The following is a 17,309-nucleotide window of genomic DNA, read 5'->3' as shown; positions in this document are numbered from 1 at the left end:
TGGATTGAGAAACGTGTAGGAAGGAAGGAAGCAGAAAGCAATCAGCACAGACAGCCTCTTCTAGGAGTCTGGCAGTGAAAGGGAGGTAATAAAATGACAGTTTTAGGAAATGGTATTATTGAGGGAAGGTGAAGGATGGCAGAAATAGAGCACGTCTGCAGAAAGCAGGGAAGCGGCTCATGGAACAAGAGACTGAAAATTAGAGGACTATCTAAGAGGCAAGCTACCAGGGGAGATAGGAACAAATAGAGATGGTGGCAGGTAGAGATGATGAGGTATAGAAGAGTTTGAAACAGGCTCATTTTTCCCTCAGTAAATTAAAAGTCAAGATCTGTTGTTGTGATGGGAGGCGGACATTACAGGGAGGCAAGTGAGGTAGCTTGTGGTTTGTGACAGTCACAGGATATGTGATAAAATCAACAGGGAAGAGTAAAGAATCGGAGCACAATAACCAAGATGTAGTGGACCCAGCGAGCAAGCTGTCGACTTCCTCCGGTGATACTTAGAATGTAAGTAGGACTGAAAGTGAATAGCAAGATTAAGGTTTGGAAGGGGATGAGTGGTGACAAGGGGCAGCCAGTAGGTAACTGCAACCAGGATTTGTTGGATAGAGCAATATATCTATAGGGAGTGAACCTCTGAGAAGACATTGCTGACTAATGGTGGTAGAGGGGAAAGTGGAAGTAGGTGTGGGCACCAAGTATCATGCCATGTGTAAGAGGGAACGAGAAAAGACATCTCTAGCACTGGAGAGGGCAGCCAGGGATGTTGTGTGTTTTGGGGAAGTCAGATTTCTGTGACTGCAGGAACAAGGAATGTGACAAGATGGATGGAGTGTGAGAATTAACTTTATCCCACAATATGGAAATAGTTCTGGATGAGAAGTCAGAAGTCCTGGGCTCAGACAACACTGCCCCCTCTGAGGGTGACCTTAAGCAGGTAACAGAATTCTAGGCCTTAATTTCCTCATTTTTAAAATGAGAAGCCAGAACTGGATGATCTCAGTTACTTCGGGATCTGACGACATATGGGTCCTGCTCAGGTGTGGGTGGGACTCTATGACCTCTGACAATCCTTCTAACTCTAGAATGCTATTCTCCTTTGTCATTTTACTCGTTCCCAATCAGATATGCAAGAAACAAAATCACAAAGCAATGCCAGCAGTCTGGATTCGTGTTTATTGAAGCCAGTAATTAGAGACATCTCCATTTGGCCAGCACTAGAAAGCGAGATTCCACATGACTGCATACTGCACCTGGTTAAAGCCATACAACTGGATTAAGATTTGTGGCTGATAATCTGCCATTCTAACTGTAGGTTAAAAAAGATCGATGAAACTTAGTGTACAGGACAGTGAATTACAGAGTGTATATTGTTAGATTCATGATGTACAGAGCAGTCACTTTCCACTTAATTAAATAAAACATGACAGTTTAATGTTGGTTTTTAAGATGCCAATCAGAAACAGCGCAAGCTTTAAGTGAAAAACAACAAAACTTACGCAGCTTGTCTGCGATGTTCTTGTGACAGGCCAATTCTAGGCCTTTCTCTATGACTCATTTTCGGCTTTAAACAGGAACAGCAGATGTAACCACTAGAATGCGCATGTGTAAATAGTCACAGAGTAGTTTTTAACAGTCTATCACACAAGCGTATTCTGCAAAGAAAATAAAGTAAAGGCTGCTTGCTACTTGGCCTTTGGTTCCAATGTTTGGCGACACCCAAAACAGGAAAACAACAGGAACAAAAAATACTTGGCAACTGCCCAAAGCTGGCTGACTCTGGCAACCACCGAGCCCACCAAGATACTGACGAGCTGCTTCTGACACCAGGAGCACTCACTTGCAACAAAGAACTGGCATAAAACGGTTCCACGAGAAACCTTCTTTTGCAAGACTGGGATGTTAAGAGCTTCTGCTCAATATTTTCATCAATCTTATGACAAACAAGGAAGATACATTAGATTGGTACAGAAAGTGCTGATCAGTTAAAATGACAAATAAAAACCCAAAATACGATGGTGCTAATTTTAAAAACCATACTGCGACAATAATAAACATACGCACTTCCAATAATTCCTTCTTGCTGCTCAAGCGTTCCAGATACTGCTGGGACAGGAAGCCACGACGACTGCTGGCAGGCTTTTCCAATATTCACTTACTCCCAGCATGTATCCCTCCGGAGACACCTTACATCAACCTTCAACCCACAGTCAGTTCACAAGTGTTTACCTAGGCAACTTTGTAACTTGAGGCCACCGTACAATTTTTTTAAATGTTAAAAAAACAAAACCAAAACATATACTGTATTCCCAACAATATAAATGGCACAAAACAAGGCTTTTAGGTTAACATTTGTCAAAGAGGCAAGTAAATGCTCTCAGTTTTCTAGTTAGCAGTGTTGAGACAGTTATAAAATACAATAAAGGTCGGTCTCCTGACAGAACAGGATTTAAAATTATTCCTGGATTCCTATTAGTGGTCAATATAACGTGGAAGGTATAAGTAATGATATATATATGCATATATATAAAAAACACACACATATATATACATATATATGGATCAGGGATGTTATGCTCAGACATTGTAAAAACTAACAAATTCATCTCCATAAAAAGTAAACTCCGCATAATTAAAATTGTGGTTTTTCTCCCCCTTCAGTTTGACAACAAAAATGCTTTGTCCATGAAATTCATGGTAGTGTTTTAATATCTAAATGATCCTTATCACTCATGAAATAAAAAGTGCCATCTGAAAACTGTAGACATTTCCTATGTCACATATGATGTTGTGATGAGATTATGGACTTGAATATCTATACATACACACACAAACACAAATATATCGTGTGTATTTTATGTTGGGAAATAACTGAAAGTCATCTTTCCATAAGAAAAAAATGTTACATTTTCAGGAAAACACAAAAGAAAATAATTATCTCCATTTCCAATGTGCAATATTCACACAGATTCTCCATCTTAAACAGCTGCAGAGCAGACTAGTGAGCTGGGGCGAAATCTTTCAAAGAAAACCTTTGAAGGTTTCCACTAACCATAAGGCAGGAATCCATGCTAGCTTAGTAGCCAGAGTGCAATTATTAAAAATCTCTCTAAAACATTCTGTAGCATATTTCATTATGGGAAAATGATATGCCACCCATCATTCTATTAATAGGCCAGCCTGTTGGTATTAAAAAAAAAATAAAAAATAAAATAAAATTAAAAAAACCAAGGCAGTAACTATTAGAAAATAGAATTTAAAATTAAATAATTCCATAATTATTCACTTTAAACTAAAGCCAAACAGTGACTGTCTGCATTACAGTGCACATTAAGTCCAAGTACCTTCTAAGCCATCCCACAATGTGCCAGGTACTTGGATCTAAGCAAGCTGGAGTAATTTCCCCCCTGCATCAGGTACACTGAAGAGCAATCCCACATTTTATACATCTTTTAAAAACTAAAGACATGATTCATGACAAGAATAATTCCCATGATGTTTAGTGTTTAGTTTAGACTTTTCTCTAATTTGTCTTTAACAATGATTATTAGACTCCTACTGAACACACAGGGGTTGGTAACACTGACTATCTTTCTGTCTTCCTCCACCTCATCCACATTCGGTTTTCCTCTGGTATCCAATCTCCTCCTCTCTCCTTAGGCCTTCTTCGCCCTCCTGGACTCTGCTGCCACCTGCACCTTCTTTCCAGGCACAAAGGAATTGGTTAACACACAAGTGCTCAGACTCTAGCAACTATCTGAATGTTGGTCCCTCCTTCTGTCCTTGCACGTGACCATTAGCTTCACTTGGATAGAAATTCTGCAGTTGGTTCCTTGGTGTTGCCCATGTCAAAGAAATGTGGCTTCTCCCGCTTCCCACCAAGGCTATCCTATCTGAACTCTAAGGGGTTATCCGAAACAGAGGGATTTTTCTAGGCAAACTTCCTGAATGTGCATTTTACACTTGGACAAACCAAAGAAGTTGGTTGGTTGTGTATATGTGGTTTTTTTTTAAGTTCAATCTCCCCTGCCCCAAGAAAAACTGATAGCATGGGCTGTATCAGAAAAAATCCTGGTCTTGTCAGATCAATATACAAAGTTATTTGGTCATTTACACAGGTATGTTTAAGTACTATCAAGCTTCATTTTCTGTCGATGAGTTTGCTGTTACCACAGAGTCAGGCTTGCGAGTCATTCGGTCCAGCTCTTCTTGAACATTTGTCAAAACAGTCTTTTGTCCTAAAAAGTAATGAAAATAAAGTATTTTAAGTTACTATTTTTAAATAACCAACAAGCGTAACCTTGGAGAGGGGGAAAAAAGATATCACAAAGGAAATCCTCTTCTCCTAATGGTCTTTGGTAACGTTAACAGGGAAGGTAAGGAATCCTAACTCAGTTCCCTCTGAACTCTAATCCCAAGGCACACTCTGCTCCTTGCTGCCAGCAAAGACAGGATGTCCTTTTTCTTTTTTTTTAAAGTTTGCTCAAAAATCTTTATCGGTTTTCACCAAATGTTGTCATGTCATTTTTGGAAACCATTTTTCTCACCAATGGACACTGAACACCAACTCCATCCGCATTACCAAATGCTCAATATAACATCAGCTAGTGGGTATAAATGCTGCAATCACTGCCCTCAAGAATCTTGCAATCCAAAAAGCAGGCTCTGATGTGTATACCACTAAGGGTGACAAGCCAGACTGTATAAATAGGGGTCTCCAAAGTAGGGTGGTATGCACTCAAGAGGCCCTCCTAGCATTTGCAAACAAAGCATTAGAACTAAGGAGAGGAACACAGCTGTTGCATTTGCTGTTGCTAACAGCCTGTCTCAGATGCTCTCCCCGCCCTCTCCCCGCCCTCCTGGAAGAGGATGAATGAGATAAATGCTTCCTGTGCCTCTAGCACCATTCTCAGAAATTTGGAGAGGCTCAGGCTGCACAGGGGATGGATGCCTGCTCAAACAGGAAACCTTTTGGGGCCTCATCCATAGGAGAAGATGGAGAAGATGGTTGCTTCACAACCTGGGACAGATGGGAGATGCCAAGAAGAATTTCAGGAGCAGGGAGAGGTCCTCCGTGGGCCCAGAGAGCCAGGTAGGCCCAGAAGGGGGGGGGGGGGGGGGGAAGAAATGTTTTTTTAAGAAGCATCTGAGAAGCAATTTTCCATTGCCCTCAGGAGGAACTGTAGCAAAGTGAATTCAAGAAGAGCAGTCACAAAAGAACTGGAAACTGAGGGGATGCCTATCAATTGGGGAACAGCTGAACAAGCTGTGGTATACGACTGTGACAAAATACTATTTGTGCTATAATAGAAAGGATGAGCAGGAGGGTTTCAGAAAAACCTGGGAAGACCTAGATGAACTGATGCAAAGTGAAGGGAGCAGAGGCAGAACACTGTACACAGTAACAGCAACACTGTACAATGATCAACTATGAATAACTTGGCTACTCTGATCAGGACAATGCTCCAAGATAATTACAAAGGACCAATGATGAAAAATGCTATCCACCTCCAGAGAGAACTGATGAACTCTGAATGCAGAGTGAAGAAGACTTTTTTCATTTTAATTTACTTGACTTTTTTTTTTTAAGCAACATGAATAACATGGAAATAGGTTTTGCAAGACTTCATGTGTACAAGTGATTGCCTTCTCAATGGGTGGGGGAGGGGCAAGCAAGGGGGAGAATTTAGAATTCAAAACTTAAAAAATAAAGAATGCTGAGAGAAGAGCAATATAATGGCTGGCAGAACCAGTGGAAACCAGCAGCAGCATGAGCAAGAGGAAGGGACAGCAACTGCCACCGGCAAGTGTGGGGCTCAAGGAGCCATGCCTTAAAGTCTCTTGGAGTGGCAGCTAGGTGGTGTAGTGGATAGAACTCTGGCCTTGGAGTCAGGAGGACCTGAGTTCAAATCCGGCCTCAGACACTTGACACTAGCTGTGCGACCCTGGGCAAGTCACTTAATCCCACTGCCTAGCAAAAAAACCCAAAAACCAAAACCAAAAACAAAACACTAAAAGTCTCTCAGATCTGCAATGTGCTCCCAAGATTCCTTCCCACTCTACCCTCCTCCAAACTGACAGCTTCTAGGTAAATGAAGACCATTCCTCCCTAGGTAACAGCCTACCCAGAAACCTCACCACCTATCCTGCCACTGCCCTTTTCTCTCCTAAACATGGCATTGGGGGATGTGGGCCATGACCTCCACAGACCATGTCCCTACCTCCCAGACATCAAGAAGATGGTAATTTACTAGCCAAATTTAAGCAAAACCCTTTGCGTAACACCTCTGAATGGGCCTGAAAAATGAATGTCATGATTTAATCTGTGTAGCCAACAAGGCAATTCTTCCATCTGGGGCTATGTGTCTTGGTAAGGTAGCTTTTTTTTCAAAGCTATGACAGCCATTAAAAGCCAAACATAAAAATACACTGAGTTTAGAACCTGACCTTGAAACCAAAATGTCACAAAGTATTAAGTCACGATTTGTAAAAATTTAAAATATTTCACTGTTGTCTCATTCTTTTAAATTTTTATTTTTGTAAATGTTCTATAAGATACAAAATATATTTGTACAATAGTACCTGTATATAATTCATGTATGAATATACACCTCTGGCGTGAGGGGGTGTATCCTCAAAAAATTGACAGCGGTGTGACCAAAAAAGTTTGGATTTCACTTGTAAAGGTCACAGGGACAAAAGAGAGATCCAGACAAAGTGCTTGAGGAAAACATGGGGAGGGAAAAATCACTTTCAGTGGTGAATATATGTGTTGGGAGGGGGAGACATGTGAGGGCTGGAGGAGGTTTGGTGGAAAAGGTGGCAGATGAGAAGTGGGCCTTGAGGACTCAACTGACAGAAATTAAGAGGGAATGTATTCCAAGGAGTGAGCAGGACAAGATCTGGAAAGAGCTAGGAATCATATGGGTAGAATGAACAGCATATGAAGGGGAACAGTTAGGCTAAATAAGTAGGCTGTAAACAGTCTGTAGTGGCCCTTAAGTGTCAAAGGGAGCTATTATATCTCAGAAGCAACAACAAGCTAATGGTAGTTTTCTGAGCAAAAGAGTTACATGCTCAAAAGAGCACCTCAGAAGCTTATTTTGGTAGCTGGGCAGAGGATGAACTGGAGAAGGGAGACACTGGAGGCAAGAGACCAGGGAAATATACTTGCCCAAGTCTGAGGTGGGGCACCTACTTCTTCCTCCCATTAATGTGAGTTTAGCATATGTACACTGGGCTGCTTCCCTCATTCCCTCAGTCTTGATTTGCTCCCCAGGCCTCTCAAGTTACAATAAATATATGCTATGCAAATGAATAATCTAGAAACGCTACCTACATTTCAACAGCAAGAAAAGACTGACATACACAAAAAAGGGGTTATCAGATGAATGAACTGATATAATGGACAGAGCACTGGACTCAAAGTCACATGATCTTCCAATAACTAGCTATGTGGCCGTGGCACACCACTTAACATTCGTGCTGTATTTCCTCCTCTGTAAAATGGGTGCACTAGACCAGGGAGTTTCCAAGGTCCCTTTAAGTTCTGACATTCATATTTTATATCTTGTGGTTCTATACTTTAATCTTCAAATATTCTTCATGATACCAGATAAATGGAATTACTTAAAAACCACCATATATCTATAACGTACTATTTAAGAAAAGAATCCCTTTAAAATCTAAAAGGTCATTATCATTGATAAATTATTTTTTCCCTCAACAATGTGATTTTTGGTATAAGATAGGGTTTTAAGTTGTAAGAAAGGAACAGCCAGTTATTATGTACAGATCACAACAGATTCTACTGGGGAAGGTAAAGTAGTACTATTTTTATGCATGGGGTCAAAAATAATAAGATGGCAAGAGAGTTTCTAAATGGCTCTTCCACTTACTGACTACACATGTAGAATAAGCCACTTTCCTTGTGTCTCAATTTCCTCCCTTGCAAAATGAGGCATTTCTTTATCATTTAGTATTTGTTGCCAGATTAGAAACAACTGACTTATTTTAAATACTTATTTTAAAAATTAAAGATTATAGAATTATCTTTAACTCTAAACAAAACCGCTTTTTAAAAAAGGCCAAAGAATTTAATAAGCATCTGTTTTCCAGATTAGACTTGCATGTGAAACGTTAGAGGTGGATTTTTTCCAGGAGACATGGTGAAAACATTAAGGCAAGTCTAGTCTGCCGAATTTGAAATGCTTTTTCCAAAATAAATAGACAGCAATTTATAAAAAAGAAAAAACACCCCAAAACTTCAATGTAGCCTGTTCTACCCCAAAAAACAAATGAAACTAGGTACAAACCTTGGGGTGGTATAGTAGATAAAGAGTGGATAAAGGAAACCTGGATTCACACTCAAGCTCTGAAACCTACCATCTGTATGACCTTTGGCAAGTCACTTTCTTTATCTGTGCCTCAGCTTCTTCATCTGTAAAATGAAGAGGTCTGACTAGATAGTTTTAAAGTCCTTTCTAGATCTATACCCCAGGAGACCATGCAAGCATCTTTAAAACCTTAAAGCATTCCAGTAACATGAACTATTGTTATTACTACTTAAAACTGAAAAGAAAAACGATTACATATCCAAAAAAGTACTCAAGGGGCAGCTAGGTGGCACAATGGACAGAACATGGGCTCTGGAATCAGGTGGACCTGAGTTCAAATCTGACCTCAGACACCTGACACTTAACTAGCTGTGTGACCCTGGGAGAGTCACCTAACCTTGACTGCCTCACCAAAACCCAACAACAACAAAAACCACCAAAAAAACCCAACAACAAAAAAGTATTCAAGATTATTTGAACTTGCTTTCAGCGTACAGCCTTCTCAGAAGCTGCTCATTGAAGGAGGTAACAAAGGGACTTCTGTTTTCCTTCCTATCATACTCTTTTCAGACTGTTTCTGTCAGCAAATATCTAGAGATGTAATGTATTCTATTCCCCTGATGAGAATAAAACTGTTTTTTAAGATTTCTAGAGATGATTTCACTATTTCAGTAGCTGCTGGAACAAGGTGGCTTTTGTTAAAGGTGTATCTATCTCAACTAACTCAACAGGTCTACTCTTGAGAAGACAGCATGTTAGTAATTAAAATACTATTTCAAATGTACCCAATTTAGATGCAATGGACTGTAGTGAAGAGCATGCAGAGTCAGAAGTCAAAAGGACCGACGTTCAAAGCTCAAAACTCTAACTGCCATTTATTAGGTGTGTGGAAAAGTCACTTCTCTGGGGATCTCATTTTCTGCACTGACAGAAAACAAGTTGTAGTAGATGATCTCTAAGGTTACTTCTAGCTCTAAATCCTGACTTTTGGTGAATAATTTTGTAAAAAGAAGCATCCTTTCTAAAAAGTAGGGACTAATCATTGCCAATCTAATCATTTTTGTTAAATTTGGATTTTTCCTGTGTTGAGTTTGTGTAAAACATAGTATGTCCCTGAATATATATAACTGGATGTGGTCCAAATCAAACACTGAACGGTCAACAAAACAGAGCCAGCAGACACCCTCCACACCAAACCAACAAAACAGTCCAGCCCCCAGCCCCAGACAAAAGGACACCCTTCAGTACCAGACTTTTTGGCTGTGCCTTGGACTCCCCCAGCTCCAGGACTCCCAGGAGAACCAGTCTTTTTACTCAAGAGGCTGTTAAAGAAGCTGGCTAACACTCCTTCGCTTGCAGCATTATCTAAAGAAATTCAAACAAAAAACCAGAGAAACCTGTTTTCAGCTTGGAACTTAAACATCTGACTGCACAACTTCTGATATATGTTACACACCATGATGTCTCCCAGTGCAAGAGCACATGGACATGGGGAATCATTCGATGCCTTTTGTGCGGATGGCTGGCTGTGAGCAAACGCAGCTCTTGTGACAGGGACAGACAGAAACATGGCAGCTATGGCAATTTTTTACTGGTTTTCACCAACAGCCAACCACAGCCAACACTGTCATGCACAGGAAGCAGGGCTTTTTGATGCTCAGGATCTCTAATACCCTATCATGACTGGATTTTTGCTAAATTCTTGTTAAGTATGACACAAATGTACACACAGGAAGAGGCAGTGATGAACAAGAGAGAAGAATATGCAGTATGGCATCAGGGTTTGAGTTCTATTTCTGTCACCTACTAACCCAGAGACCTTAAGTCATTTTATCTTGAGCCTCAGTTTCCTTATCTGCCAAATGGGGATAATGACATTTGTCCTACCTTCTTCAAAGGGGTATTTTGAGACTCAAATCAAATTGTCTGAGCCTAGTGTTCTTATCTTTACAAGGAGGATAATAATACTTGCACTATCTATCCTTATGGAAGTGTTGTGAAGAAAGTGCTTTGTACACTCTAAGTTATTACTGTTATATCTGACTTATCACAAGCTTCATTCTAGCTCAGAGGTGATCCTGGGCTGGAAGAGGTTAGAGTACAGACTCTGTATTTATTGTCCAAGGCACAATCTAGCCAGTTAGGACAGCCTCATTCCTGTAATAAATTTTTTGGTCATAGCAACTTATGAAAGATACCTTAACAGTTAGGCATAGAAGGCAGTGATCTACATCCACAGAGTAGGCAATCACACAAACGAATGCATGATCTTTGAAATATGGAAGTTGGAATCCTCCAACATAGAAAATGATGAGGATTCTATCACTATGCTATGAAGATTCTCAGCATCTCTTCTGCAACCAAAAGCACTATAAACCAGTCCCATATAACTAGTCAAGCATTAAACAAATTTGGCTATACTATTTATTACCAATAAATTAATAATCAAATATTAATTATCATTCAGTAAGGTGTTTCTGGGCATGGTGGTGCACACCTATAATTCCACCCAGGGGAGGCTGGGACTGGTGGTTGTCTCTTGAGTTGGGGAGCTGAGTTCCAGTGGGCTATGGGAACTGAGCATCTGCATTAAGCTTGGCATCCATCTAGTGGGCTATGGGGAGTGGGGAGCAAACCAATTTTCCCATCACATGAGAGGCTGAATTAAATGATTTCCAGGGTCTTCTAGCTATAAATCCCATGAGTTAGAAATAATGTTTTGCTTTCAGCTTCAAGTTAAATGTTCAAGTCCAGCAGAAGAATGTAGCGGAAAAAGCACAGGATTTGGGAGTCAAGAGACTTGGGTGTAAGTCCTGCTCTTCTCATTTGTAAAATGAAAGGACTAGACCAGATGGCCATCAAGGTCTAGCCAATTCTGAAATACATACTTTTAATATTTGGATCAGGCTTCTTGACAGATGTGATTGGTGAGGCACTGGGGACGTTGGCAGGTCCAGCTCGGCCCTGTGTCCTTGGAGAGCCTGTAGGCCCTCTAGCAGGAGATTCCTTAGACCAAAGAGAGGTTATTAGTGCTAACAGAACTTTGAAAGGCACAACATTACAGAGAGTGCAAACTCTGAAAATGATTTATATTCTTTTGCATTTTAATTTTGGAAAAATTATACTTCCTATGGGATTTCAGTCAAATCACTGAGCCTTTCCAGGCCCCAGTGTCCTCCTCAACTGCAAATGACAAGGGAGGAATGGATGGCCATAGAAGTCCCTTCCTGCTCTACAACAATGATTCTATGATTGATACAAAAGAGGTCATTTTAAAAGGAGGTCTCTGTCACACAGTTAAAAAAGAACAGGACTGAGAACCACCAAGTGACCCGGAGTCTGGTTCCTGACATGATTCCAACTACCTGGAATTCAATTTTCTCATCTGCCAAATGGGAAGAATGATACTTGTCTTACAGTTTTCAAAGGAATATTGTGAGGATCAAATCAGATAAACGTGAAGGTACATCAAAACATTCTAACTCCTATACAAATGTAAGGTATAATAATTAATGACAAAGTCTGAAACCTCACATTGTAACACACCTGATCAACACCACTGCTTGGAATTTTTGCACTATTTGTCTACTGTTCATCATATTATACAAAGGGTTTTTCTTCACTGTAGCAAAAACAATACTCACTGATGCTCTTGTAGGGGTGGCTGGCTGCTTGGCAAGGAAGGACTGCAAAGAAAAGGACTTTGATAGTTTACTCCCAAACAAAATTGCCATTTTAACATAAATAAAACAAGGTAAACTCCAAAGAAATGTGCTTAACTGAAACACATTGACCCCTGCACTGGAGATTCAGGAGAGCTTTGGCTTCCAATCTTGGCTCTGCCTCTGGACCAGTCATGCCCCTATTCTGAGCTTCGTTCCCTTTCACTAGACAATCCTCAAGTCACTTCCAGCTCTGTCACAGGGTCAGAGACTTGCTGGATCCCTGCAGGAGCTGTACTCTTCTTCTTTCCAACTACAAACAGTTTCCAAAGGAAAACAGTTGTAATGAGGTGTGAACTGCACTGAAACAGGAGGCCCGAGGCCAGGACTGGTCTCTTCTCATCTATAATACAGGGATGACAATATCAGCACCCTCTATTTCACTGGGCTGATTCAAGGAAACTGTTGGTAAACTAGGAAGCACCATGAAAAGATGACCTTCCTTTACCCACGTGGGGACGACAGCTGGAGAAATCCTCAAGCCAGTCTGTCCAGCTACTACCAGAAAGCAACGTACTACAATTAGCCTTCAGCAGATTCTTGTAAGATAAAAGGAGAAAACTAAAAGGAACTCTTTCCAGCTTATCTATTTGAGCCATATGTTTTTGACTGTATACTCTAAGTTCTTCCTGAGGGGTTAGTAATCATACATAATGCCTTCTTTCTGTTACAAGTGGAATTTAAAGACTGTGCAACTCAGAGCATGTTTACACGTTACAATTCATGTGTGGGATCACTGATCACTGTAGTTCAATACCCCTTTTAAAGTAACTGAATATCATATAAATGATTAAAAGGCAGCATGGAATAGCAGAAAATACAGTGGCCCTGGAATCAGAAGGGATGGGTTAAAGTCTGAGCTATGTATGACACTAGGTGACCTTGGGAAATACACACTTCCTTCAAGGACTCTTGATTTTGTCCCTGTGGGTTCTGTCCCTCCACAGAAAGACAGCAGTGCCAACGTACAAACCTTAGCAGATATCTTCCTAAGCTACTACAGCTGGGATAATCTACCACTTTGGAGTCACCTCTGCACTGAGGAGCCTCTCCTCCAAACCCACATTACCCTGGCTGTCAGAGACAACTTGAAGCCTTTCCAAATAGGATCTGCCAGATCTTACAGCCTTTAGGGGCCCAGAGACACCTCCACACTAGAAGGAGGCCCTGCGGAAGGACTGCTAAAGTGGAAAATTTTGAGAAAGCAACAAGATTAGAGGATTATAAATGTCTAATGTAAATTATTCTAATGGGATATACAAGTGTTGAGGACGTTCTACTACTAAGTTTTAGAAATCGCATTTCGGGACTTTATATATGTAAAATTGTACTGTTCACCCTCTGTATAAGCCAAACATTTTCTGGTTTCTTTTAACACTCCATTCATTCATTCATTCATTCATTCATTTATTTTTGGTGAGGCAACTGGGGTTAAGTGACTTGCCCAGGGTCACACAGCTAGTAAGTGTTATGTGTCTGAGACTGGATTTGAACTCATGTCCTCCTGACTTCAAGGCCAGAGCTCTATCCACTGCGCCACCTAGCTGCCCCATAACACTTACTTTAAAAGGTTTTAAAATATTTAGTTTTTGATTTCTCAGGTGTTATTTGAATTTCTTAAATACAGCAGCATAACAACTTGCTAACTTATACCACAAGACAGTCATAAGTAGTAAAACTGAAGTTTTTCCCTTTATGAGGCTTAAATCTAAAACAAAGAATGAAATAAACACCAATCTTAAAAAGCTGAATGATATCTGATCCAGTGCTAATTTAAAAAGGCACTCTTAACCTTAACTTACATGTCTATTTTGGTAAATGTTAAATCTTTAATCAGAAGGATTCATTAGACAAGTCAGATGCCTATAGATTTTTAAAAAAGATTCTTCCCGGGCAGCTAGGTGGCGCAGTATATACAGCACTGCCCCTGGAGCTAGGAGGAACTGAGTTCAAATGTGACCTCAGACTAGATACTTGACATGTACTAGCTGTCTGACCCTGGGCAAGTCACTTAACCCCAACTGCCCCCCCCCAAAAAGATTCTTCCTTCCTGTTATTGGCAGTATCCATATCAGGTACAGAGTTCAGATAAAGACAGAAACAGCAAGGAATATGTAAAAACTTAAATTCTCTCAAGTTTCAAATGAACTAGGGGTTCCCAATTTGGTGCTCTGCTCTTGATAGGATTAGAATCATAAGGTTTGACCTTATGATTCTATGGCTTTCACCATATTAACTAATTACTGGAAAAGTAAAATTTAAATGACTATACTAAATTGCATTGAGATCTGTTTTACAAAGATGTGAGCAGACATCTAAGAATTTCTACAAGTTAACCAGAACCAGAGAAGCAACTCCCTTCAAAGCTGCTCTGAGAACAGGTCCATTCTAGATGTCCAAGAGATGTTTCCAGAAACCAGACAACCATATGGGACACCTGGGATCCAAGATGAAATGTGCTAATTAAATGGATGTTTGGAGTGGGTTACCAGGATACAAGACAATGCTAATTAACGTTGATGATCATTATTGAATTACTTTGGCTTTTTGTTTCACAGTATCTATATTTGCTGAGTTTTCTTAAGTTACCTTGCTGACATGTAAATCTCCCCTCTAATATTAGTCCATGATTTTAGATATTCTTGCTATGGCTTGTGCTATGATCAATCAATCTTGTTGTTCTTACATTAACTGGTCAGGGAAAAGTGTGACAGGCCTACATAAGATTCAACAAGTTATAACAGAGACACAATTACTCATTTCAGGTGATCCCTGGTAGAATCCCTCTTCCTGTTCACATGGCTGCAGGGGACAGTCTATTACCCACCTTTGGTAAATGGGCCCTTGTTGCCTTGTCTTATTATTCTTTTTAGACTGAATTAATTGCTGTGTTAAAGCCTGTTCTGAACTTGCACCAGAAAACCTTCTGTTAGTGAACCCTATTGGTAATGATTATGTTAAAGATCTTATAGGATTAAGTGAATAGAGCACCTGCCCTGAATTCAAATATGGCCTCAGACACATAATACTTCCTAGCTGTGTGACTCTGGGAAAGTCACTTAACCCCAATTGCCTCACTTAAAAAAAAAAACTTACAGAATTAGCTTATAGATAAGTTATCCTGGGGAAATGTCTGCCACTGATCAAAGCAGGAAACTGAGAAAATCAAATTCTGATTTTATTTTGTAATATCTGTATCAGCCCCAATGTATTGTAAAATTGCCTAAGCCATGCTTCTTTGTCTCCAAGTTCAGAAGTTCAGCTTTCCTCTCTGAGCTAAACTGTCTCATACATCATCTTAATTCAAAGGAATATATTGTCTCTACACATCTTACTGCCCATGTACAATTAAGGGAGAACTCTTATCTCACTAACAAGCCTTGCAAGATGCAGGTGGGCACCAGGAAGTCTGTTAACTGCAATGCTGGTTGGTTATCCTTCAAGAAAGTCTGGACTGTTCTCGCTGTGACTCTACCTAACCTTGCAGCGGGATTTCCACAGCAACACGTTGGAAGGAGTTATTGCTGTTCATGCATTCCTTTCATCCACTCATACTGTTTTCCACCATCTATGATTCTTCATACGTTGTAACCAGTAATATTGTTTTATGCTTCCTGTTCTTTGTTCCCTGGTACTTCCCAACACTATATGAAGGCCAGTATGGCCTACCTCATGGTTTTTTGACTGACTCTGACTGAGCCTCTTTTATCGGTAACTGCTGGCCTTACCAATAGATTCAGTGTGCTCAGAACGTTGTGCTTCAGTTTACATTAATTTCTATTTGTCTTGCAAAAGGACTTCCAGGGTATAACAACTTACTGAAAATTACAGATGATAGTACTCGTGCTCCCTATGCCCCAGGGAGGTTGTGAGCTACAAAAGGTGACTATTTATAATGCAATGCCAATTGACTCAGAACTCTCAGTGCCATTACCTGCTGCTTCATTAGAAAAACTTGTTCATCTTCTGCTGCCAATTCTTTATCATGGACCAACTGTGAAACAACATGCTCATTTTTAGTGAAAAACCGCAAAAACATCAAATCAGTAACACAGAATTTTCCAAAAAGAACACAGAGTTTAAGTCTTACTATGCATCCGGGAGTCACTTCACACAAAAAGAAACCCAAACCTTCAGCCAAAACTCAGAGTAGCTTCTCAAATGGAAAGATGAAACAACTGATTAAAAAATGGCAACGTGGAGAGAGCAATGGGATCAGGAAGAGCCAGGTTCAAATCCCAACTCTAAAACTTATTAGCTGTATGTCCAGAGGCAAGTCACCTGCAGTACCTACCTTAGTGTTGCTGTGACACTCAAATAAGGTAATATACATAATGTGTGTTTATAAACTTCAAAGTGCTATCTATTATTAAATTCATGAGAGCTGCTAAGACTGAAGGGCCTAACACATTTTGGACAGAACTCAAATTTTATGCAATATCAGAGAATTTTATTCATAGGTTTTTAAAAATTCTGAACTTAACCAATACTAAATGAAATGAGTATTTCCATATACAGAAAGAAGACAGTACATCAAACTGCCCACCTCTACTGTACACAGCTTGCTGAGAATTACATTAACAAAGCTACAAAAAAGAGCTGAGGCAAGTATGAGTGGGCAAAAATTAAAATAGATGTCTTTGATGTAAAATTAAACATCACAGGAGCTCCAGAAAAGCCTAAAAGAATCATTCCCAGATGATTTTGAGAGGCAGCAGTACGGTGTGATGGAAGAGCGCAGAACTTAAAGTCCACGGTGACTAGGCAAAGGACCAGAAACACCTTTAGGTTCCTCACCTATTACATGATGATATACTCTTTACCTTTCACTCTATCATCTCAGGAAACCAGTAAGGAACATTATATGAAATTCGAGTTACTGTTAATGGCAAGAATCGACTTAATGTTTTCTGTAGTCATAAGAATAAAAGAATATTCAAAGTAATGAAAAAAATACTTGTCAGAAATAGGGCTTCCAAAAAGTATAATACTGATAAAATCTTTTATTACAAAGTAAACATCCTAATGTTAGCACACAAAAAGGCTGACTCTGGGACTCCAAAAACTGGGAAAACAATTTATCCTGCAACACATTTAAGCACTGTTACTAGTGAGAGGTCAAATGTACTTCAATACTAGTTTCAGTTTAAATATTTATTTTTATATGAAGTAACTGTGGCTAATGATTATGACTCTGAGAATACATCTGGTGGGTGAAAATACTAAATAATATCTCCAACTCTAGCCTC

General features: G+C 39.9%; 1 protein-coding gene across 1 annotated transcript in view; it reads right to left on the bottom strand.

The window, feature by feature from the left end:
- Positions 1-1,155: 1,155 nt before the first annotated feature.
- DYNC1LI2 (dynein cytoplasmic 1 light intermediate chain 2) overlaps positions 1,156-17,309 on the bottom strand; it is a 49,844-nt gene continuing 33,690 nt past the window's right edge. The window contains exons 9-13 of the mRNA XM_020989442.2: positions 15,995-16,054; positions 11,983-12,024; positions 11,227-11,344; positions 9,587-9,703; positions 1,156-4,240 (exon numbers count right to left, since the gene is read on the bottom strand). Of these exons, the coding sequence (XP_020845101.1) occupies positions 4,137-4,240; positions 9,587-9,703; positions 11,227-11,344; positions 11,983-12,024; positions 15,995-16,054 (441 nt within the window). The 3' untranslated portion in view covers positions 1,156-4,136. The remainder of the gene's footprint in view (positions 4,241-9,586; positions 9,704-11,226; positions 11,345-11,982; positions 12,025-15,994; positions 16,055-17,309) is intronic.

This window comes from Phascolarctos cinereus, unplaced genomic scaffold, assembly GCF_003287225.1.
Source record: "Phascolarctos cinereus isolate Bilbo 61053 unplaced genomic scaffold, phaCin_HiC Scaffold_2;HRSCAF=192, whole genome shotgun sequence".
Classification (NCBI taxonomy): Eukaryota; Metazoa; Chordata; class Mammalia; order Diprotodontia; family Phascolarctidae; genus Phascolarctos; species Phascolarctos cinereus.
The sequence above is the reverse complement of the archived record's forward strand: the minus strand, read 5'-3'. Positions and strand labels throughout refer to the sequence as shown.